The sequence below is a fragment of the Bubalus kerabau genome, chromosome 19, assembly GCF_029407905.1.
Source record: "Bubalus kerabau isolate K-KA32 ecotype Philippines breed swamp buffalo chromosome 19, PCC_UOA_SB_1v2, whole genome shotgun sequence".
NCBI classification, from domain to species: Eukaryota; Metazoa; Chordata; class Mammalia; order Artiodactyla; family Bovidae; genus Bubalus; species Bubalus kerabau.
Genome location: NC_073642.1, coordinates 23,639,622 through 23,662,191, shown reverse-complemented (window position 1 = coordinate 23,662,191; position 22,570 = coordinate 23,639,622). Strand labels below are relative to the sequence as shown.

The 22,570-nt window shown below is 51.4% G+C and overlaps 1 protein-coding gene across 1 annotated transcript in view; it reads left to right on the top strand.

Annotated features, from left to right (window-relative positions):
* AP3B2 (adaptor related protein complex 3 subunit beta 2) overlaps nt 1–22,570 on the top strand; it is a 37,080-nt gene that overhangs the window by 9,742 nt on the left and 4,768 nt on the right. Inside the window, exons 3-21 of the mRNA XM_055555428.1 lie at nt 46–120; nt 403–498; nt 7,418–7,578; nt 7,824–7,890; nt 7,990–8,172; nt 8,299–8,582; nt 8,889–8,943; nt 9,284–9,355; nt 9,631–9,693; nt 10,048–10,180; nt 10,454–10,563; nt 11,693–11,869; nt 18,592–18,778; nt 20,021–20,139; nt 20,735–20,843; nt 21,213–21,336; nt 21,676–21,859; nt 22,003–22,063; nt 22,386–22,492. Coding sequence (XP_055411403.1) covers nt 46–120; nt 403–498; nt 7,418–7,578; nt 7,824–7,890; nt 7,990–8,172; nt 8,299–8,582; nt 8,889–8,943; nt 9,284–9,355; nt 9,631–9,693; nt 10,048–10,180; nt 10,454–10,563; nt 11,693–11,869; nt 18,592–18,778; nt 20,021–20,139; nt 20,735–20,843; nt 21,213–21,336; nt 21,676–21,859; nt 22,003–22,063; nt 22,386–22,492 — 2,367 coding nt within the window. The remainder of the gene's footprint in view (nt 1–45; nt 121–402; nt 499–7,417; nt 7,579–7,823; nt 7,891–7,989; nt 8,173–8,298; nt 8,583–8,888; nt 8,944–9,283; nt 9,356–9,630; nt 9,694–10,047; nt 10,181–10,453; nt 10,564–11,692; nt 11,870–18,591; nt 18,779–20,020; nt 20,140–20,734; nt 20,844–21,212; nt 21,337–21,675; nt 21,860–22,002; nt 22,064–22,385; nt 22,493–22,570) is intronic.

Genomic DNA, 22,570 nt, shown 5'->3' with positions numbered 1-22,570 from the left:
CATCCTCCCTTCTCGTTCTCCCCCTACCCTGACCCCACCACCTAGATGATTGCCCGGGGAAAGAACGCCTCAGACCTGTTCCCCGCCGTGGTGAAGAATGTGGCCTGTAAGAACATAGAGGTGAGTGCTCCCAGGGAGGGGTCTCCCTTGTCCACCTCCAGGAGTAAACTGGAGCTAGTTGGGGATGAGAAAGGGGACATCCCAGTCCCTGGAGGTCCAATCTGCTCAGAATGTCCCTGGTCCAGGAAAAGACACCTCCCAGATGTCCCTGAACCAGATGTGGATCAGCATGATGGGGCCAGGGTACCCTGGATGCTTTCTCTGTGGAGCGCAGCCACTGGGGTGAGGACATCTCTCAGGGCAGGGGCACCAGTCCCTGCTGAGAAACCCCCTCTTCCCCAGGTGAAGAAGCTCGTCTACGTGTACCTGGTGCGCTACGCTGAGGAGCAGCAAGACCTAGCCCTGCTGTCTATCTCCACCTTCCAGCGTGGCCTGAAGGTCAGAGGTCTCCATTTGCCTCTCTGGGGTCTGGGCCTTGATGGGGCTGTATTGGAGGTGTAGACTTATTCACAACCTCAAAGTTGAGAGTTAGGTTTCATTAGGTGGGAGTTTTTAGGACTTCAAGCCTAGGAGGCAGCATCTAAGTAACTGACAGAACTGTTCCAAGGAGGCGAGGGGAGAAGTCAGGTTATATAGAAGTTTTGCAACAAAGGGCAGGTGGTCTATCATCAAAAGACAGTTGTTAATGAAAGAAAACCAGATAACCCAGGTTAAGGAGTTTGGTGATTTTCTGTGCATGGGAAGATACAAGAGTCTGGGTTCACTGAAATCATTCCTTTGATATGCAGCCCAGCTATCTGTGGCCAGTATCCTGTGTTCTCATATCCTGAGTTTCTCCAGGGCTCACCATGGGAAGTGGCTGCAGTCTGATGGCTGCTAGATGGCAGATGTTCTTTCTTGCTGAGTTCCCTCAGGGATCACCAGCTCACTGTCCGCGGTGGCTGCAATTGCTGATGACTGTGACATCCTTTGTTTACTGATAGGGCACGAAATAAATTCCATTTGTCAGAGGAGTGGGCCCAGGGAGAGGTCTGAGTGCAGGGGTTGGGGGGGGTCAGGCTCTGGAGGCCCTTTCCTACCTGCCTAAAGTCAGGAGAGTCAGAGGCGCCTGTGCTAATGGCTGCCTCAACTATGAATCACTTGAGCCCCTGACACTGGCCTTCACCCTACTGATGTAAAGGGATTGAGGCCCACAGCCAGGCAGAAGTCAGCCTTCTTAAGACAGAGTAACGTGTGGGGAGCCCGCTGACCTGGATTCCTCACCTCTGGGTGTCAGAGCCTTGGCACTGGCTGGCTCACCTGGTTTGAGTATCTGCTAGGAACAATGGCTTTGGAACCTTTTCACCTGAAACGGGGTGAGGAGGACAAAAGGGTTTATTGGGAACAAATGAGCTCCATGGAGAGGAAAACCACAAAGCTCACCAAGCTGCAGAGTGGCCTCAGACATGGAGACTGGGTTTGACAGTCTGCAGAGAGAACATAAAGACAAGACCATTGCATTTTCAATAAGGTTAGTACAGCCAATGATTCCTTGAAAGTAGGAACAAGTTGATTATTCTGTTTAGCACCAGAAGAAATAATTGGCTTGTCTTAGATGCCCCAGTGTATGTAAAATATCCACCTTTAAAGACCAAAATCGGGACTTCCCTGCTGGTCCAGTGATTAAGACTCTGCCTTCCCAATGCAGGGGACATGGGTTCAATCCCTGTACTGAAAACCAAGATCCTGCATGGCCTATGGCGTGGCCTCAAAATTAAAAAAAAAAAAAATATATATATATATATATGCATATATATATATATATATATATATATATATTTTAAAGACCTGGATCACTTTTGTGGCAATAAAATGCCCTTTGAGGCAGGTAGAAAACTGAATCTCTTAAGGGAAGGGACAGTGGGAAGATTCAAGTCCTTTCGTATGCAGTGGAGGCTGACCCCTCACAAACACACGCACACATATTTAAACTGAATATTCTCATCTTTTGTATGTTAAATGCATGCATGATAGTCTCCACTGGGTGCTTTTGTGGTTTGGATAAGATATCTCCGGGTAAAGAAGTCAGCATCTCTGTCTTTCTAGTCTTTGTCCAATCAGACTCTCCAGCTCTGATAACAGCCATTAACTCCTCTAGTCTCTCCACATGCTTAGTTCTAATTCCTGTGAGAGGGACATTGAAAGGTCTGGCTTCTTTTCCTGTTCAGCTGATTCTGTAGGTTAGCTGAGCAGACTGAGAGTTGACTGCCCAAACTGGAGGTTCACCCCTGGTTCATTCTGCTCTGGCCAGCAGGAGGTGTTGGCAAAGTCGGCTCCTCTGAGGTGGGACAGAAAGCCTGGGCACTTGCATCTACCATTCTTTCATTCAGCAAATACTTGGGTATCTCTATGCCTCACACTGTGTCAGGCGTTTTTGTTGTTCGTTTGTTTTAAATTTTTTGGCTGCACCGCAAGGCATGGGGGATCTTAGTTCCCCCATCAAGGATAGAACCCTTGCCCCCTGCAGTGGAGACGAGGAGTGTTGACCACTGGACCACCAGGGAAGTCCTTGTGCTAGGTTATTTTTTATCAAGTGAAAACCATACGATCTCTCTCGCTTTCAGATTGGTTTAATCGGGATTAAAATCGTTTTATAAGAACCATTCTGAAAATTTTGCACAAATTTTTACATTGACCTGAAGTTTCTACATTCTACCCTTTTTAGAAAACCAGAGCTCATTTAGCTCAACTCAATGCAGTGATTTCTCTAGAATAATAGTCAGCAAACTTCTTCTGCATCCAGCAAGGTAATAGTAGTTTAGGCTGTGCAGACCGTCTAGTCTCAACCATCAACGACTCAACTTTGCCCTTGTATTTTAATCGTAGGAAAGCAGCGATGAATGAGTGTGCATGACTGGGTTTGAATTCATATTTTAGAAAATATTTGACTGTATCAGGTCTTAGTGGCAGCATACGGGATCTAGTTCCCTGACCAGGGATTGAACCCAGCCCCGCTGCACTGGGAGCTCAGAGTCTTAGCCACTGGACTACAAGGGAAGCCCCTGAATACATTTTTATTTATTAAAAAAGGCAGAAGACACATTTGGCTTGTGGACTGTAGTATGCCAACCTTTGCTCTAGAACATCTCTGACAGGTTATCTCCAGTGGTACAGACCTACTCCTTCATAAGGCAGTTCCATCTTAAGACAACTACCACTGTTTTTCATTTTTGTCTTTATTGAAGTATAGACAATTCACAATGTTAAATTAGTTTCAGGTATATGATACATTGATTCAACATTTTTGTGGCTAATACTCCATTTAAATGTATTTCAAAATATTAGCCACACTCCCTGTGCTGTACAATATATTCTTTTAGCTTTTTATTTTATACATAATAGTATAATACTTTGTACCTTTTAATTCTCTACCCCATCTTGCTTCTCCTCACCACCACCACCCCAACTCATAACAATTAGTTTGTTCTCTATGAGTTTCTGTTCTGTCATACTTATTCGTTTAATGAAAACATACCCAGAATATATACCCAAGAGTGATATTGCTAGATCATATGAAAGTTCTGTTTTAGCTTTCTGAGAAACCTCCACACTGTTCTCCACAGTGGCTGTGCTAATTTACATTCCCACCAAGAGTGTACAAGGCTTCCCTTTTTGCCACATCCTCACCAACACTTGTTATTTGTTGTCTTTCTAATGACAGCCATTCTGACAGATGTGAAGTGATTATAACTTTTTAAAAACCATTATACTGTGTTGAAATGTCTATTACCTTAATTTTTTAAAATTTATATCAGATCCACCAAAGGCATAAAGAATAGTATTCATATATGTGCATTTATTCTCTTACTACTTATTTATGTGTTCCTAGTACTCTTGCCTGGAAAATCCCATGGACGGAGGAGCCTGGTGGGCTGCTGTTTATGGGGTCGCACAGAGTTGGACACGACTGAGCAACTTCACTTTCACTTTTCACTTTCATGCATTGGAGAAGGCAATGGCACCCCACTCCAGTACTCTTGCCTGGAAAATCCCAGGGACAGAGGAGCCTGGTGGGCTGCAGTCCATGGGGTTGCTGGGAGTTGGACACGACTGAGTGACTTCACTTTCACTTTTCACTTTCATGCATTGGAGAAGGCAATGGCACCCCACTCCAGTACTCTTGCCTGGAAAATCCCAGGGACAGAGGAGCCTGGTGGGCTGCAGTCCATGGGGTTGCTGGGAGTTGGACACGACTGAGCGACTTCACTTTCACTTTTCACTTTCATACATTGGAGAAGGAAATGGCAACCCACTCCAGTGTTCCTGCCTGGAGAATCCCAGGGACGGGGGAGCCTAGTGAGCTGCTGTCTATGGGGTCGCACAGAGTCGGACACGACTAAAGCGACTTATTGAATTGAATTGAATTGAAATAATGTATAATACTGTTTTATAAACAGCATCTTATATGTGTTCCTCTAAAATTCACTTTCTTTTTATTATTATTACTGTTTAGGGGGCTCTTCTGCACAATAGTACCAACCTTTTCTGTCAGCCCAGACTGAGACTCTGTTTGCTTTGCAGCCAGCTAATGTTGTTGACTCAATTCTGACAAACCTCCAGTTGACAAGCAGTTAATCCAGGTGTCCCTATATCCTGTCTTTATGCAGTTGGTTCCTTGAATCTCTGTGAGGCCCTTCTGTATTACATTGTTTAGGTTTAGCACAAGATCTAAGCCAGGGTGGATCTGAATCTTGGTTTTGTCCTCCTGGTTTTATGTCTTCCTCTAAGATGTTAATAAGCTATTCCAACCAGGGCAACAGACTAAATCCCATGTATCATGTTTCCAGGTTGACACTGATCTACTAGTAAATCTTCCCCAAGTATTGCATTTTACCAAACTGTGGATCCACCTAACTGCAGTCAGCTGGTATTTTCCCATCTTGTTAGAAGGATCTCAACAGCAAAAAAAATTTCTTAACACCTTCTATGTGCAAAAGGCTGTGGTTATCTAGAGATAAAATAGACATGAATTCTGCTCTTAAAATGCCTATGTACTAAATGAAACAAAAGGCCTACATCAAAAATGGCAGTCTAGGAAATGCTATGAGAGACCCCCATGGTGCTTTGCTGATATCAAGATATATAGTATTAATATATGCCAGCCTAATTACTGTACTAAAAAGGAAAGGGGTTTATCTGGGGGAGGGGGTAACTTCCTGTTGAATCCATAATCATTTCCAAATGTTAAAAAAAAAGAAAATAGGTTTTAGCAGTGGATGTGATATGACTTGACTCTAAGAAAATACAGACTCCTGCTTTTAAAATAAGTGCTTTGAAGAACTTCCCTGGGGGTCCAGTGTTTAAGACTCCAGACTCTCAATGCAGGGGGTCTGAGTGCCGTCCCAATTGAGGGAGATCCCACATGCAGCAACGAAGATCCAGTGCAACCAAATAAACAAACAATAAAGTAAAATCATGACTCCATAAGATATTTTAAAAATAAATAAAGTGCTTTGAAACCACCTTTTCAAAAACCAGTTCTGGAATTTTAGCAAGGAGTACCATCATTTTCACCTGTAATTCTGTGGCTCTCCTCTTTCCCTATTTTAGAAACTCACAGTAGCACCTACTCTTTAGTATTCCAGGACCTCTTCCTTTGCCCACTGACCTTCAAGATGAACAGTAATTTACATCTGCTGCTGCTCTCATAATCTCACGATTACAGTACACTGTGTCTAAGGCTCTTCTCAGGTGTCTTGTTGTTCAGTTGCTCAGTCGTGTCCGACTCTTTGCTATCCCATAGGCTGTAGCTTGCCAGGCTTCCCTATCCTTCACCATCTCCCAGAGCTTGCTCAAACTTATGTCCATTGAGTCGGTGATGCCATCCAACCATCTCGTCCTCTGTCGTCCCATTCTCTTTCTGCTTTCAATCTTTCCCAGCATCAGGGTCTTTTCCTGTGAGTTGGCTCGTCTCATCAGGTGGCCAAGGTATTGGAGCTTCAGCTTCAGCATCAGTCCTTCCAGTGAATATTCAGGATTAATTTCCTTTAGCATTGACTGGTTTGATCCCCTTGCAGTGCAAGGGACTCTCAAGAGTCTTCTCCAACACCACAGTTCAAAAGCATCTATTCTTTGGTGCTCAGCCTTCTTTATGGTCCAACTCTCACATCCATACATGGCAACTGGAAAAACCATAGCTTTGACTATATGGACCTCTGTCAGTAAAGTAATGGCTCTGCTTTTTAATATGCCATCTAGGTTTGTCATAGCTTTGTCATAAGTTTGTCAAATTTATGTCTAAGTTTGACATAGCTTTTGTCATAGCTTTTCTTCCAAGGAGCAACCGTCTTTTAATTTCATGGCTGCAGTCACCATCTGCAATGATTTTGGAGCCCAAGAAAATAAAGTCTCTCACTGTTTCCATTGTTTCCCCATCTATTTGCCATGAAGTAATGGGACTGGATGCCATGATCTTAGTTTTTTGAATGTTGAGTTTTAAGCCAGTTTTTTTTACTCTCCTCTTTCACCTTCATCAAGAGGCTCTTTAGTTCCTCTTTGCTTTCTGCCATAAGGGCGGTGGCATCTGTGTCTCTGAGGTTATTGATATTTCTCCTGGCACCTCTTGATTCCAGCCTGCGCTTCATCCAGCCCGGCATTTTGCATGATGTACTCTGTATACCAGTTAAATGAGCAGGGTGACAATACACAGCCTGACGTACTCCTTTCAGGTGTCTATAGGATGCAGTAGGCACAAAGAGGAGGGGCTTACACACCTATTCTCTTTTAAACACGTGGAGGAAGGGGAAGAAGAGCAGCTTTTGAGAGTTTGCTGGGAGAGAAGACTGAAAGGGTGAACTTTAAAAAGAATATCTAGTTGTCTGTGCTGGGTCTTAGTTGCAGCATGCAGGATCTAATTCTCCAACCAGGGATCAAACCTGGGTCCCCTGAATTGAAAGCAGAGTCTTCACCTCTAGACCACCAGGGAAGTCCCTGAAAGGATGAACTCTTGGGAAGGGAGAGCAGGTTGCATTTGCTGGCAGTCTCCTCCACCATAAACACAAAGACACCCTCCTAGTCTGCATATACTTCTAAGAAACGAGGTGCTTCAAGAATTTTAGGCATTCTGAAAGTCTGTCGCTCTCCCTGAAAGTGAAGCAGCCCAATGCCACATCCCTCCAGATATCAGATTTCTGTTGCAGGGCCGAGTCAGTGCCCTCAGGCAGAGCTCCCCAGGCACCCGGCACCAGCACCTCATCATCTGGGCTCAAGACAGGAGACAAGGAAACAAGAACGGGTGGCAACCAGGGACAGTGAGTTTCCCTCCCATCAGGGTGCCCGCTGCCCTCCCATGGCTCTGCCTCTGCCACCTTTGCCCTAGGACCCCAACCAGCTGATTCGCGCCAGTGCCCTCCGCGTCCTGTCTAGCATCCGTGTGCCCATCATCGTGCCCATCATGATGCTGGCCATCAAGGAAGCTGCCTCAGATATGTCTCCCTATGTGCGGAAAACAGCTGCCCACGCCATCCCTAAGCTCTACAGGTATGCCCCAAGCCACTGCCCATCCCTGGCCTCAACCAGTTTTGAAGGCTGATTTTGTTATTGGTTGTTTTTAAGTCTTTAGGTGGTTTAAGACAGTTTGGGGAACAGACAGAGAAGGAGGACATTGGAAGCAGTGGCTCACACCTCTTGATCAATAGGGTTGGGGGGAGAGAGGGGAGCACATCTCCAGCGGGTATTGGGAAGGCTGGAGAGGAGGGAGGGGCAAACAACAGTTTCTCCCTCAGTTTGGATTCTGACCAGAAGGACCAGCTGATAGAGGTCATCGAGAAGCTTCTGGCTGACAAGACCACGGTGTGTATATGGACACACAGAGGTGGGTGGTGGAAAGGTGCCAGGCCAACCCCTTCTGTCCTTCCCGTTAATGCGCTCATGCCTCTGTGGGTTCCCCAGCTGGTGGCGGGCAGTGTGGTGATGGCCTTCGAGGAGGTGTGCCCCGAGCGCATTGACCTGATCCACAAGAACTACAGGAAGCTCTGTAACCTGCTCATTGATGTGGAGGAGTGGGGCCAGGTGGTCATCATCAGCATGCTCACCCGCTATGCCCGCACGCAGTTCCTCAGCCCCACCCAGAACGTGAGTGGCCTGGACCCCCAGGCGCAACCGCGACCCGTGCCCTAGCAAAGTGGGTAGGAGGGCTTCCAGGAGGAGGTGTCCCCTGCCCCACCCGCCTGTTCCCCACCCCTCCCACCCCACCCCCAGGAATCTCTGCTGGAGGAGAACTCTGAGAAAGCCTTCTATGGCTCCGAGGAGGATGAGGCCAAGGGCCCGGGGTCTGAGGAGGCAGCCTCCACGGCGCTGCCCGCCCGGAAGCCCTACGTCATGGACCCTGACCACCGGCTGCTGCTGCGCAACACGAAGCCGCTCCTGCAGAGCCGCAGCGCCGCCGTGGTCATGGCCGTGGCGCAGCTTTACTTCCACCTGGCTCCCAAGGCAGAGGTGGGCGTCATCGCCAAGGCCCTCGTGCGCCTGCTGAGGAGCCACAGGTGCGTGCCCGCCCCGCCCACACCCCAACCCGCCCCACCCACGCCCCACCCACACCAACCACACCACGCCCACGGCCCAGCCACGCCTGGAAGGGGGCTGCCTCTCCGCTTCCCCCTACCTAGAGTGCGGCGCCCTCCACCCCAGCCCACCGGCCCCTCTACACTGACGCCAGTCCCACCCTCCTACCACCTTCCCCGATACCCGCCCTCTCCTCCCTCCTCTCGGGCCCACCTCCCTTCCCCGCCCGTGCCTCCTGGCCTGGCCCTGGCCTAGGGACCCGGTTCCTCTGCTATTCCTCTCCACAGTGAAGTGCAGTACGTGGTGCTCCAGAACGTGGCCACCATGTCCATCAAGCGCCGGGTGAGCACGTGACCCAGGCCTGCCCTCGCGGTCCGACGGGTGGCTCTGCGGGGCAGGGGCGCTGGGGAAGGCAGGATGGGATGATGCCTTGGCAGTGTGGAGCATGGGAGGGAGAGGCCGTAAATGCAGGTGGAGATGCAGGACCTGGACCCCCAGGGTAGAAGCCCTGATGAAGGAAGATAGGGTCGGAGCTGAGGGGGTGGGAAGAGCTGACAGTGGAAGAGAGTGCAGGGGCAAGAAGGACGCTGGGCCCTGGATGGGGGAGGGTCGCGGGGAGGGGTGCTCTGGAGGAGGAGCAGGGCTGTGGTGGCGCTCCCTGGGACCACCTCTCTCGTGCCAGGGTATGTTTGAGCCGTACCTGAAGAGCTTCTACATCAGATCCACTGACCCCACCCAGATCAAGATCCTGAAGGTGAGTGATGGACAGTCATGCCTGTGGCCTTAATGAAGGGTTAAGGAAAGCACAGAGGGACTTCCCTGGTGGTCCAGTGGTTAAGAATCTGCCTTGCAATGCAGGGGACACAGGTTTGAACCCTGGTCAGGAAACTAAGATCCCACATGCCACAGGGCAACTAAGCCTGCTGTGCCACAACTAAGACCTGACGCACGCAAATGAATAAATATTAAAAACAAATGAAAGCACAAAAGCCCACTGGCACCCCCTGCCCCTTTTCTGCTTCCCTGCAGCTGGAAGTGTTGACGAACCTCGCCAATGAGACCAACATTCCTACTGTCCTCCGGGAATTCCAGGTACCGGCTAGGGACCAGCTTGTAGCCAGAGAGGCCCATGAGAGTTGCCCTGTAGCTCCTTATGCTCAGTGAGCATCATCTTGGTGGATTAAATCTTCTCTTTAGAACCCAAAATGGAGAAACTGTTATTTCATGTCCCTTCCCAATGCCTTCTGCAGGCTTTGGGTCAGGGAGTCACCCGGGACTGGATGAGGGTGTCATTCCTTTCCCCAGAGTTTAGTCTCTGGCATGATTGGTCACTGAATGAGGGGTAACAGCTTTCCAGAAGGTCACCCTCAAGCCTGCAGAGTCACTGCCGAGTCAAGTCTGAGGGATCACACCTTCTGGGGCTCACTCTGTTGTGGCCTCCCGCAGACCTACATTCGCAGCATGGACAAGGACTTTGTGGCAGCCACCATCCAGGCCATTGGGCGCTGTGCAACTAACATAGGCCGAGTCCGCGACACCTGCCTCAACGGCCTGGTGCAGCTGCTGTCCAACCGTGATGGTCAGTGTTTGTATGTCTGCATGTCCAGCTCTGATGACTTGTGGGTGCTGCCTGCATGTCTGACTTATGGCCAGCAGGTATTCTCCTGTCTGGCCAGCGACAATTCATGTTCATCAGTCCATCAGCCTCAGTTTGTATCCTTGTACCCCTGCCTCTCTGAGGGAGAAGTACAGGAGGTTGAGGAGCGAAGCCAAGGGCCTGGGGGCATTGCAGGTGTGTCTGCCCATTGTGTGTGGCCATCTGACTGTCCTGGGCTCATTTCCTGTTCCACAGAGCTTGTGGTCGCAGAGTCAGTGGTGGTCATCAAGAAGCTGCTGCAAATGCAGCCAGCCCAGCATGGAGAGATCATCAAACACTTGGCGAAGCTCACAGACAACATCCAGGTGAGGGGGTGACCCCACTGGCTTCCCCAACCCAGGAACCTCCCCATGATCTTAAGACCCTATAATTAGGGACTTCCCTGGTGATCCAGTGGTTAAGAATCTGGCTTGCAAGGCAGGGGACCCGGGTTTGATCCCTGGTTGGGGAACTGAGGTCCCACATGCCAAGGGGCAACTAACTCCGTTCACCACAACTAATGAGCCTGTGCCCTGCAACAAAAGATCCTACATGATGCAAATGAAGATCCCGCATGCCACAACTAAAGACCCAATGCAGCCAAATAAATGAATTAAAAAAAAAAAATCCTTTAATTAAACTGGCCTTAATAAAAATCAAAAAGAAAAAGAAGAAAATCAGGGGCTTCCCTAGTGGCTCAGACAGAAAAGAATCCACCTGCAATTCAGGTGACCCAGGTTCAACCCAGGTTCGATCCCTGGGTGGAGGAGATCCCCTGGAGAAGAGAATGGCTACCCACTCCAGTACTCTTGCCTGGAGAATTCTATGGACAGAGGAGCCTGGCAGGCTATAGACCATGGGGTCTCAAAGAGTCTGGACACAACTGAGTGATTAACACTTTCACTTTTTAAATAAAAAAGTCAACTTCCAAACCATTCTTACTGGCTTGGAAGGTCTTTGGGTGGGAGAAGGGGAAAGGCGAGACCATGTGACCCTGGTTTGCCTTCCCTTCGGGGACCCCTTGCTGAGCTCCAGCCTGGTCCACACTCATGTTTTCTCTAAAGCTCTGGCTCAGGGTGGCTGGTTGACATGCGTGTGTTTTTGTGTCGTGCTGCCAAGTTGAAACATTCAGACAAGGCATTCCTGAAGACTCAGGAAGGATAACATGGCATCCTTAGATAGAAAGCATCAAGGGTACAGTGGATCCTGAAAGCCAGTCTTTTATACCAAACTGTGACTGAACTTCCAAGGCTCTGTGCATGCTCTCGAAACCCTGGGGAAGAGGGGAGATGCTGCCTGAGAAATGCCCACCTAGTATTTTCTCTCCCACCACCTCCCACTCCCATTTCTAGAGAAGTGAGCACAGATGGGAGGAGTGCTGGCTCCCTGGCAGGCCACATGCCCACCCACATTCCCACACGCACCCCAGTCCTGACTCCTCTCCCACCCACACAGGTGCCCATGGCCCGAGCCAGCATCCTGTGGCTCATCGGCGAGTACTGTGAGCACGTCCCCAGGATCGCACCAGATGTCCTGAGAAAGATGGCCAAATCCTTCACTGCCGAGGAGGACATCGTCAAGCTGCAGGTCATCAACCTGGCAGCCAAGCTCTACCTGACCAACTCAAAGCAGGTACTGATTGAGAGATGCCCCTCAAAGCCCTCTAGGACCCAGAAACGGCCCAGGTGGTGTTCTGTGGGTCCTCACCAGGTAGGCGTGAACTTGAGTACCTCTTTTTGTCAGTTTTTTCATTTTGTATTTTCATTAATGTTTATTGGAGTATAGTTGATATACAGTGTTGTGTTCGTTTCTGCTGTACAGCGCAGTGATTCAGTTATACATATATCAGCACCTCTTCTGAAGAGAGAGTTCAAGACAGGTGGCTGGTCTGCTCATGTAACCCAATGTTCCCCAGAGTCCACGACTACTCTGGTGGCCCAAGGGCCTTGTAGAGATGGTGGCCATGTTGAAGGGACTCTTCTGTGGGGCTATGACTTCCAATCTGCCAGTGGGAGTGTCCCTACTTGCTGCCTTCGGGATGCTGGGGCCAGAGGGAGGGACCTGCAATGACAGGCCTTGATGGGAGACCACATGTCCCAGGAGATGTGGTCTGTCCTCCTCCCCCCAAAGCTTGGTGATGCTTCACCAGTCTATGCCAGCGATAAGAGGGCACAAGCCTGGATGGTACTGGTGGTCATTGTCATTCCCATGGTGAAATATTATGAGAGGCACTGTAGCCAAGAACACAGCTCAGCTAAGCTGGAGTATCAGGATATTAACAGCCTCTTGAGTGTCCAGCATCCTCTGAGATGGTCCCAGGAGACATTGCTATAAGTCAAGTGTAACTGCCAGAGCTCTTCAAGGTGCTAGGACACCAGGCGCCATGATAGTTCCCACGCTCACTGCTCTGCTCAGTCAGGCGAGGCAGGGGTTGGCAAACCCCGCCCATAGTCCAAACCTGGCCTGCTGCCTGTTGTTGTAAATAAACTTTTACTGGGCTACAGCCACGTTCATTCATTTGCTTATTGTCTATGGATGTTGTAGCTGCAATAGAGTCCATATGGCCTGCAAATCCTAAAATAGGTCCTCAGCCTTTTGTAGAAATGATTTGGCAACCCTCAGAGCAAACAAAGCATGTGGGCCATCCCCTGGAGGTGGTGACATCTCTGCCGGCCGGAAGGTGGCCTCTCTGCCATCCCATGGAGTCTTTGGATGGTGGTGTTTGTGCATCTTCTGTGACCCACGGTAGACAGGGTGGGCCCAGGGCCTCCAGCTAGGGGGCAGGGCTGTCACATGTGGGGCCTCTTGTCAGGAGCTGGGATGGACCGTGGTCGTGTGGAAGCTGTGAGGGGCTGGGTCTGTGGGTGTCAGTATTGTGGGAGAAGTAGATTGGAGACAAGTTAGAGGGAAAGGCACCATAGGGAAGCCTTGGAACAAATATCTCTGCACCTCCTTTATGCAAACAGGAGAAAAGAGCAGGTGGGAGGAAGGTCTGAAGAGATGAAGCAGGCTAGGTGGGTGGTTGCTGGGTAGAGGGGGTGTCTGAAAAGCTCAATACCACACCAGAGCCCTGAGCCCCAGCATAGTGATTCAGCATGTTTGCATAAGTGTGGGTGTGCCCACGTGGCTCTTCCCTAAGTTGTCCCTGTTAGCTTCTCGTGCATTTATTCATGACCATAATTAACATACATTTCGCAAGTGCCTACTGTGCCTGGCACTGAGCTATGTCCTTGGGTGATGACAACAAGTGAGGTGTTTACTGGCCTTCAAGTGCTCACAGCCAAGTAGAGGAAACAGCACAAAATGCAGAGCAGTAGGGGCTGCAGTCAATCTTCCCTGGTGGCTCAGATGGTAAAGAACCCACTTGGCAATGCCGGAGACACGAGTTCGATCCCTGGGTCAGGAAGAAAGCCTGGAGAAGGAAATGGCAACCCACTCCAGGATTCTTCCCTGGGAAATCCCATGGACAGAGGAGCCTGGCGGGCTACAGTCCATGGGGTCACAAAGAGTCGGACACAACTTAGTGACTAAACAACAACAAAGGGTATAGTCAGAGCTGGCACAGAGAGCCATGGGTACAGATGGCTTAGCCCCTCTCCTAGGCAGGACGGGGTCCTGGTCCCCATCAGGCCACTCTGAGTAGGCTGTTCAGACAGATGGACCCTCCACACACCCTTCATCCTAAGGCCAGTCCTTTAAGGCACAGGCTCCTTAGGATGGTTCTTGGACTCAGTAAAGAGAGCTTTCCTCCTTCCTACCCTCCCTGTCTTTCTCTTTTCTTCTTTCTCAGCCTGTGCTGAGAGTGGTGGAGAATAGGAATTCTCTGTACTCCAGGAGGGAAGTGTTTGCATGTGCCCATGGCCATCCTTGCAAAAGAGCAAGGATGCTCCCCTCTTCCCAGTAAGAGGGTGACATGCTCAACCTGCCACAAGGCCACAGCAATCCCAGCCACTGCCCCCTCCCCCACGTGCTGACCCCCACTGCATGCCAGACTCTGGCCCAGGCTGAGTTAAGGAGATGATGGATGAGCTCTGCCCTTCTGTGGCTGAGCAGATAACCAGAGGGTCTAACAGAAGACACACTGGCAGAGGTCTTGGGGTGGCAGGATTAGTGAAGGTGACCATTACAGCCACTTCGGGCAACTGCCTGCTTGAATGCTTTTGGCAGGTAGGTTTGCTTTTGTCTGCTTGATGAGATACCTGGCAGGAGGGTCTGCTTAGGTCATGGTGGGAGCTAAAATCTGGCTCCTAGAGTGAATGGAAGAGTCTGACAAGTTCTGCATTATTTTTTTTTAGTTAATAACTTCTTTGATATCATAAAAATAATGCATGTTCATCATATAATGTTTGGAAAATCCAGAGAAATATTATAAGTTAAGTATTTAAATTAGCTATAGGTCTACCACTTAGAAAAAACCAGCATTGGTTTTATATTTTCTTAGGTTGTTTTTTTTTTTTAATTTGGTTTCTAGATATAATCATCCAGAAATTGTATATTTGTGCCTTGTTCAGTACATTAATCTTTTCATTTCTATTTCCTCATAATGCCTTATATTTAGAAAGTTGTTTCCTCGTTCACATATCAATTAAAATTTTCATGCATAATTTCCTTTAGACTTTTTTTTTCTATTTTTAATCCATTATATTGGTTTTCTAGTGCTGTGTAATAAATTACCACAAACTTAGTAGGCCAAAAAAACATATTTACTTTCTGTTTCCATGGATCAAGAATCCAGGTATGGCCTAGTTGGGTCTTGTATGTGTATGTGTGTGCATGCGCACACGGTTGGTCGTGTCCGACTCTTTTTGCAACCCCATGAACTGTAGTTCCCCAGGCTCCTCTGTCCATAGGATTCTCCAGGCAAGAATACTGGAGGGGCTTGCCATTTCCTCTTCCAGGGGATTGTCTCAACCCAGAGTTCAAACCCATATCTCTTACATCTCCTGCATTGATAGGTGGGTTCTTTATCACTAGCGCCACATGGGTTGGGTCTTATGCAAGGCTATAGTTACAGCTAAGGAACCGGTCAAGTTGGGGTTCTCATCTGGAGGCTGTGTTGGGCAAGCATTCATATCGTTTCGCATGCCCGATGGTAGGACTGAGGCCCTGGCTTCTCGCTGGTTGTCAGCTGGAGACCGTCCTCAGCTCCTTGCCACATGGTCTCCGAACATAGCTGCCTGCTTCTTCAGAGCCACAAAGGATAAAAGTGTCGAGAGCCAGTCTGCTAGCAAAACTGGAGTTGAACATAAGGAAACAGTCATGGGGTTATATGGTGGCCCTGGTCACTTCTGCCATATTCTGTTGGTCAGAATCACATTTTAGGTCACACCCACCCTCGGGAGGGGAGCAAGGCTGGGCTTCAGGAGGTGGGATTGTGGGAGAGGACCTGGGCATCTGTCCTCCGCATCCATCTAGAGCTTATTTTGGTGTAGCATGTCAAGTGTGAATGTATTTTAATTCCCTTTGTTTTTTGAAGAGCTAGTTTCCCTAGCATGATTTAACAGGTGTTTTCAAGATAACAGGTATGTTGGCATAGGTTCTTTTTAAAAAAAATAATTTTGCCTCTTTATTTATGGCTGTGTTGGATCTTTGTTGCTGTGAGGACTTTTCTCCAGTTGTGATGAGTGCTCTGGTTGTCATGCGCAGTCTTCTCCTTGTTGTGACTTTTATTGTTGCGGAACACAGGCTCTAGGCACACGAGCTCTAGTAGCTGCGGCTCCCAGGCCCTAGAGCACAGGTTCAGTAGTTGTGGCGCATGAGCTTACTTGCTCTGTGGCATGTAGGATCTTCCCAGACCAGGGATCAAACCCAAGACTCTTGCATTGGCAGGCAGATTCTTTACCACTGAGCCACTGGGGAAGTCCTGGCATAAATTCTTGAAAAGGCATCGATGTTCCCCCCTTAAAATTCTCCCTGGCAGCTGGAACCCTTGGGTCCAACTGGGAGCTTTGCTCAGTTCTTCGTGCACTGGAGCTTGTGTCATAGGCCTTCTTAAACAGCCTATAATTCTTGTGCATACTGGCTAGGCAAGGCAGGTGTCCTGGGGCTGCAGACTGGATGTGATAACCCCTGGGGAAGGGTCCTTAGCACAGAGCAGGGTAATGAACTATAGGCAAATCCTGCAGTGTTGAAATGGAGGGACTAGCCCCTTCTTGGGTTGGTTGTTGATGGGCAGTTAAGGCTGTGGACAGATGGATTGAAACCTTGAACTCTTCTTTCCAGAATTAGGCAAGGACTTGAGGGGAGGGAGAGAGAGTCTATGATCGGCCAGCTGGGAAATCCATAGAGTTGGATCAGCAGCTGCTTGATAATAGTCAGTGTGGATAAGGACATCTGGTAGCCTTGGCACGCGGGGTGGTGTCTGGCCAAGGAGAGGCAGGTCCACAATGAAGTCCATTTTGATGGGGGCGTCCTAAGGGAGTGTGGGGTTTGGAATACTTACCTGTGACGGGAACAGTATTGCAGGCGGTGCTGTGCTGGAAGGGACTGAGCTGAACATGAGGCCGCCAAAGCCCCCGTTGTAGAAGGAGTGGAATCACAGCAGCTCTCGAGTTTTGTCACGGCAGCTGCTCTGATTCTGGGCCAGCATCTTGCTGATGGCCCTGCCAGATTACCTGGCTCAGCCGTGTCCAAGGCTGGATGCAACACCGTGTAACCAGAACGTCAGGAAGACCAGAGTCGGTTTGCTGGTCCCATCCCTCAGAATATCCCCAGATACTGTGGCCATGGTGACACGGGATATATGTACTTGGTGGATTTTGATCGTCTTTACCATAGGGATGGAGACCTGGATGAGGTCAGCCACAGAGCGTAGGCGGTGGGAGGGACAGGTAAATAGAGTGCCGGGTCCAGGCACTCTATTTACTCTTGGGCGGGTCCAGGCCTGGGTGCAGCACTAACTGGTTCCAGAACCCAGGAAATGTCACTTAGTGATTCTGATTTTCCTCTGGAAATGGGGGCAGTAGTGCCACCTCTCGGAAGGGTTGTGGAGATTCCATGAGGCAGTGAAAGGCCCCACTAGCACGGGGCACAAGAAGGCACTCCATAAATAGTGGCTACCACTGTCATTTTGTGAAGATAGGAGCAGGGCAGAAGTTGAGATATGGGGTCCTGGGCTCTAGCTCCCTTGACTACGGACTGTGAGCCCCATGTTTACTTCAGCAGACCCTAAAGTGGCTGCGGTTTGCTCCAACCTCATTAGCACCCCACTCTAGTACTCTTGCCTGGAAAATCCCATGGACGGAGGAGCCTGGAAGGCTGCAGTCCATGGGGTCACTAAGACTCGGACACGACTGGGCGACTTCACTTTCACTTTTCACTTTCATGCATTGGAGAAGGAGATGGCAACCCACTCCAGTGTTCTTGCCTGGAGAATCCCAGGGATGGGGGAGCCTGGTGGGCTGCCGTCTATGGGGTTGCACAGAGTCGGACACGAATGAAGCGACTTAGCAGCAGCAGCAGCAGCAGCGGGGGATTATGGCCTCTGAAACCCCTGGGCTGCCCAGATTCTAGTCTGTGGGTCCATGGGGTATGCGGACAGCCCCTGCCAAAGGGATTCCTCTGTGTCCCCCTTTCTCTTTTTGTCGTCTGGTTTCCCCTGGGTGATGGAGTCTAGGAATGGTGAGGTCTTGAAACCTGTTCCAGACCTCAGGGAAGAGAGGTTGGCTTAGTCTGGACTAGTGAGTTAAGAGTGGGCCGAAGGCAGTGGGGACCACAAACCTGAGGAAGAATGGCCTCCCCAGGGCTAAGAGGGAGGGTTCCAAAAGGGCAGCCTCTTGTCCTGTCCAAGGCAGTTGTCAATGTTGGGGTCAGGGGTCAGGGCTGGGGAGGTGAGGGAAAATGTAGGTCTGACACAACAGAGGAAAGTGAAAGTGTTTGTCTTCAGTCATGTCTGACCCTTGGCAATCCCATGGACTGTAGCCCACCAGGCTCCTCTGTCCATGGAATTCTCCAGGCAAGAATACTGGAGTGGTGGCCATTCCCTTCTCCAGGGGATCTTCCCAACCCAGGGATCGAACCCGGTTCTCCTGCATTGCAGGCAGATTCTTTACCATCTGAGCCACCAGGGAAGCCCTGACACAGTGACACAATGGTGGGGTTGGAGGGAAAGTTGGGTGGAGGCAGCAGTGCTTGGAGCTGTTGGCTTAAAGAATCTGGTTCTGGGACTTCCCTGGCGGTGCAGTGGTTAAGACTCGGTGCTTCCACTGCTGGGGCACAGGTTTGATCCATGGTTAGGGAATTAAGATCCTGAGTGTTACAGGACATGGCCAAAAAAAAAAAAAAAAAAATCTGGTTGGACACCTCCTGTGTCCCCACCCTCTGTGATGGCTGCTGACTCACCTCTTGTGTCCCAGACCAAGCTGCTGACCCAGTACGTGCTGAGCCTGGCCAAGTATGACCAGAACTACGATATCCGTGACCGAGCGCGCTTCACCCGGCAGCTCATTGTCCCTTCGGAGCAGGGCGGGGCTCTCAGCCGCCATGCCAAGAAGCTCTTCCTGGCACCCAAACCAGCTCCAGTCTTGGAGTCGTCCTTCAAAGGTGGGAGCTGAAATCAAGAGGAGCCTTCCTGGGAGAAGGGGAGAATTGGCCAGCACCCCAGGCCTGGCTCTTCCCCCTGAGGTCTCAGTCTCGGCCAGGCACCAGCCTTTGGTGGGCAGGACTCCTTTGCCCCTGGCTGGACCCTTTGCTCGTCCTGTGGCGCCCCGGGCTTGCTCCTTCACCCATTTACCACCACCACTAGCATCATCTCACCTGGTCTCTGCCCTCTAAGGCAGGATGGGCTGCTGGCTCCTCAGCTCTCAGAGTCCTCTTTCCAACCACCTCCCTGAGCAGGCATATCTAGGAAGGCAGGAAGTAGAACTGCATACAAAGGAGGGGTGTATGTTGGTAAGGGTCCTGAGAAAGCGGTTTCCAGCATTGGCTGGGCTGTCATTGCAGATCAGCCCAGATCCCAGGCCCTCAGCCTTGCCTCATCTCTCAGGTGGGTCTCCCGTGACAAGGGCTCTGACAGCGAGGGGTGGGGGACCCAGCTGGCTCTCTGGACCCAGCTCCCTCCTCAGGAGGGAGCTTCCTTCACCAAGCTTGGTTCTCCTACGTATCTTCTTGTTCTGCTTTGTCTCTGCCCTGGACCCCTGGAGTAAGGAGATTCAGAGCCATGGGGCAGATGGGAAAAGCCCCAGGGAGGAAGCGGGCGGTGCCCACTACAGGTCTCTGTGCTGCCCTCCTCTGGCTCTGACCCCGTCCCACTCCTGCGCAGACAGCTCAGCTCTCCCCACGCAGGCCAGAGCCTGACCAGACACAGCTCTTTGCCCTTGGTCCCAGCCTGGCCAGTCTCTTAGAGGCGATACCCTTGTCGCAAGCGGGCCTCCCTCCTGAGCCTGGCACTGCGGCCATATAGCCCTCACCCCACCCGCACCACGCCCTGGGAAAAGCCACGCCTGCATTTCTACTCCTCCTCTCCCCCATCTCAGCAGGCAGACCCCGGCAGACAGGCCTGCAGCAGCTCTGGGCCCAGTGCCCTCCCATCTCCTCTGAGCTCCCAGTTTCCCCCAACCCTCCCTGGCCCCTCAGCCCTGCTCTTGTCGGTCATACAACCTTCTTCCCAGCCTGTGGACCTGCCGATTTGGTCAGGGCTGAAGAGCCCTTAGGGGACACGACCACCCCTTCTTCCGTCTAGCTAGGATGTTCCTACCAGAATCATCACCCGGCCCCACCCAGGAAACAACCCCCAGGGCATTTCCTTACTGCCACTTCTGGCTTGACCTCTCACCCTGTCCTCAGACCGGGACCACTTCCAGCTGGGCTCCCTGTCCCACCTGCTCAACGCCAAGGCCACGGGCTACCAGGAGCTGCCAGACTGGCCAGAGGAAGCCCCGGACCCATCTGTGCGCAACGTGGAGGTCAGCAGGAGTGGGGTGGGCAGGGGTGTGCGGAGAGAGGTAGACAGCAGGGAGCCCTGGGGGTGTGCCTGGCCCTCCTGACACCCTCCCCACGTGCAGGAAGAAGACCTCTCCCTTATGGAGACCCACATGGGCCTGTTGGGCGAGTACACAGAGGTCCCCGCCCCGTGTGCCGTGCGGCCTGCCTGTGTGCAGTGCTCCCCCCAGCCTCTGCTGCCCCCTCTCCCCTGTGTGCTGTCTGCCGTGCCTGCCCCGAACTCTATCCCTTCCTTGTTGGCAGCCAGGCTCTGTGAGCACCACCCCCACCCTCCAGGGATAGTACCCCTGCCTGCCCCCCAATATTCCCTCTCAGGGCCAGGGCCAGGGCCAGGTGAAGGATAAGAGGGACTTTCCTGGTGCCTCAGATGGTAGAGTCTGCCTGCAATGCAGGAGACCCGGATTCAATTCCTGGGTCAGGAAGTTCTCCCGAAGAAGGAAATTGCAACCCACTCCAGTATTGCCTGGAGAATCCCATGGACAGAGGAGCCTGGCAGGCTATAGTCCATGGGGTCTCAAATAGACACGACTGAAGCGACTAACAACTCCTCATCTCTAGGTACCTGAATGGACCAAGTGCTCCAATAGGGAGAAGAGGAAGGAGAAGGAGAAACCCTTCTACTCAGACTCAGAGGGAGAGTCAGGCCCCACAGAGTCTGCAGACAGCGGTGAGGAGATGGGCAGGGCTGGGGCCTGTGTGTGCATCTTGTGGCTCCCTGTCTGGTGCAAGCGTGTGCTGTTGTGTTATATGGTCATGGGTCCAAGGGAACGTGCACCAGTATGTGTGTTTATGCACCGGAGGGACTGACTGCATGTCCCAGACACGTGTGTGCTTGTGTAGGCCTCTATCCACATGGGTCCCTCTGTGTCCCAGCTGGTCTGGTTGGCGTCTGGCTGGGAGCAGTTCAGGGTGTGGGCGGAGGGGGGTAGGGGGAAGAGGTGAGTTTGTTGCATCAGTGCAGAGTCTGAAGCTGAGCGCCCAGGGCTCCCCAGGAGGCCAGCTCAGAAGAGGGAAGCCTGAGACTGTCCCTCCACAGACCCCGAGTCCGAGAGTGAATCGGAAAGTAAGAGCAGCAGTGAAAGCGGCTCCGGGGAGTCCAGCAGCGAGTCTGACAATGAAGACCAGGAAGAGGATGAGGAGAAAGGGAGGAGCAGTGAGAGGTGAAATGACTGGGGGGTTTCAGGGTCTCCTTTGGGAAAGAAGGGCCAACACTCAGCCTTAGTCAGTCTCCTAAGAGCCCCCAAGCCACCTCCTGGGCTGCTGGGGCCTGCAGTCCTTCAGGGCTGCTCACGTGAGGGCTGCAGCCTGGGGAAGCACTCGGGGAAAGGGCCTGAGCTGGCGCAGGCTGGTCTGAACCTCTCACTGCAGCCCAGGTGTGGTGTCCTGTGGTCCGGGCTCCCCACCCTCACCCCCAGTTTTCAAGCTTTCCCTGCTCTTCTGTGAGGCAAGAAGGGGCCATCCAGGCTGGACCCAAGCCCTGTTTGCCCCCTCTCTTCCAGTGAACAGAGTGAGGAGGAAGGTAAGAAGAAGAAAATGAAGAAGAGGAAGAAGGTGTCAGAAGGGCAAGAAGGCGGCTTGTCCTCGGATGAGGGCAGCGATTCCAGCAGCAGCTCCTCAGAGTCTGAGATGACATCAGAGACGGAGGAGGAGCAGGTGGAACCTGCCTCCTGGAGGAAAAAAACAGTGAGAGCCTTGGGGTAGAAAGGGGGTTGGCTCATGGCCCAGGGCCCCCTCCACCCTCTGGGCCAGGCCCAGACGTCTCCTCACAACCCAGAATGGGCCAGGGTACTCCCCTTCCACACTCACACCCCATTTTTCTCTTCCAGCCTCCCAATAGCAAAAGTGCCCCTGCAGCCAAGGAGGTCTCCCTGCTTGACCTAGAGGACTGTGAGTTTGGGTAGAAGTCAGGGGGAAGGAGGCCTGGGGAGGATGATGTAGGAAGGTCCATGGCACCCTGGGCTACGTTCCCTGGGGCTTCAGGGTAATGGGAGCAGACCGAATATATTTGAGCCTGAGAGGGCAGCAGGTCAACCTCCCCAGGTACAGGGTTGAAGTCAAGGGTGGACATCTGTCTGGAGGCACCAGGTGCCACGTTTCACTGTCCATGGTGCTGAACTGTCTGCTCCCTGAGCCCTAGGCTCCATGGCCCTATCCAAGCCAATTCCACTTTGCCTCTCCTTTATCATCACATTCCTTGTATGCCCTACAGTCACCCCGGCCAGCGTCCAGCCTGTGTCCCCGCCCACAGTCGTGTCCACTAGCCTGGCTGCTGACCTGGAGGGTCTGACACTCACAGACTCCCCCCTGGTGCCCTCGGTGAGTGGGGTAGGCAGAAATACATCTCTGTGGTGTGTCCTACGGTATGGGTTTGTGCGAAGGGGGTGTGATGGAGTG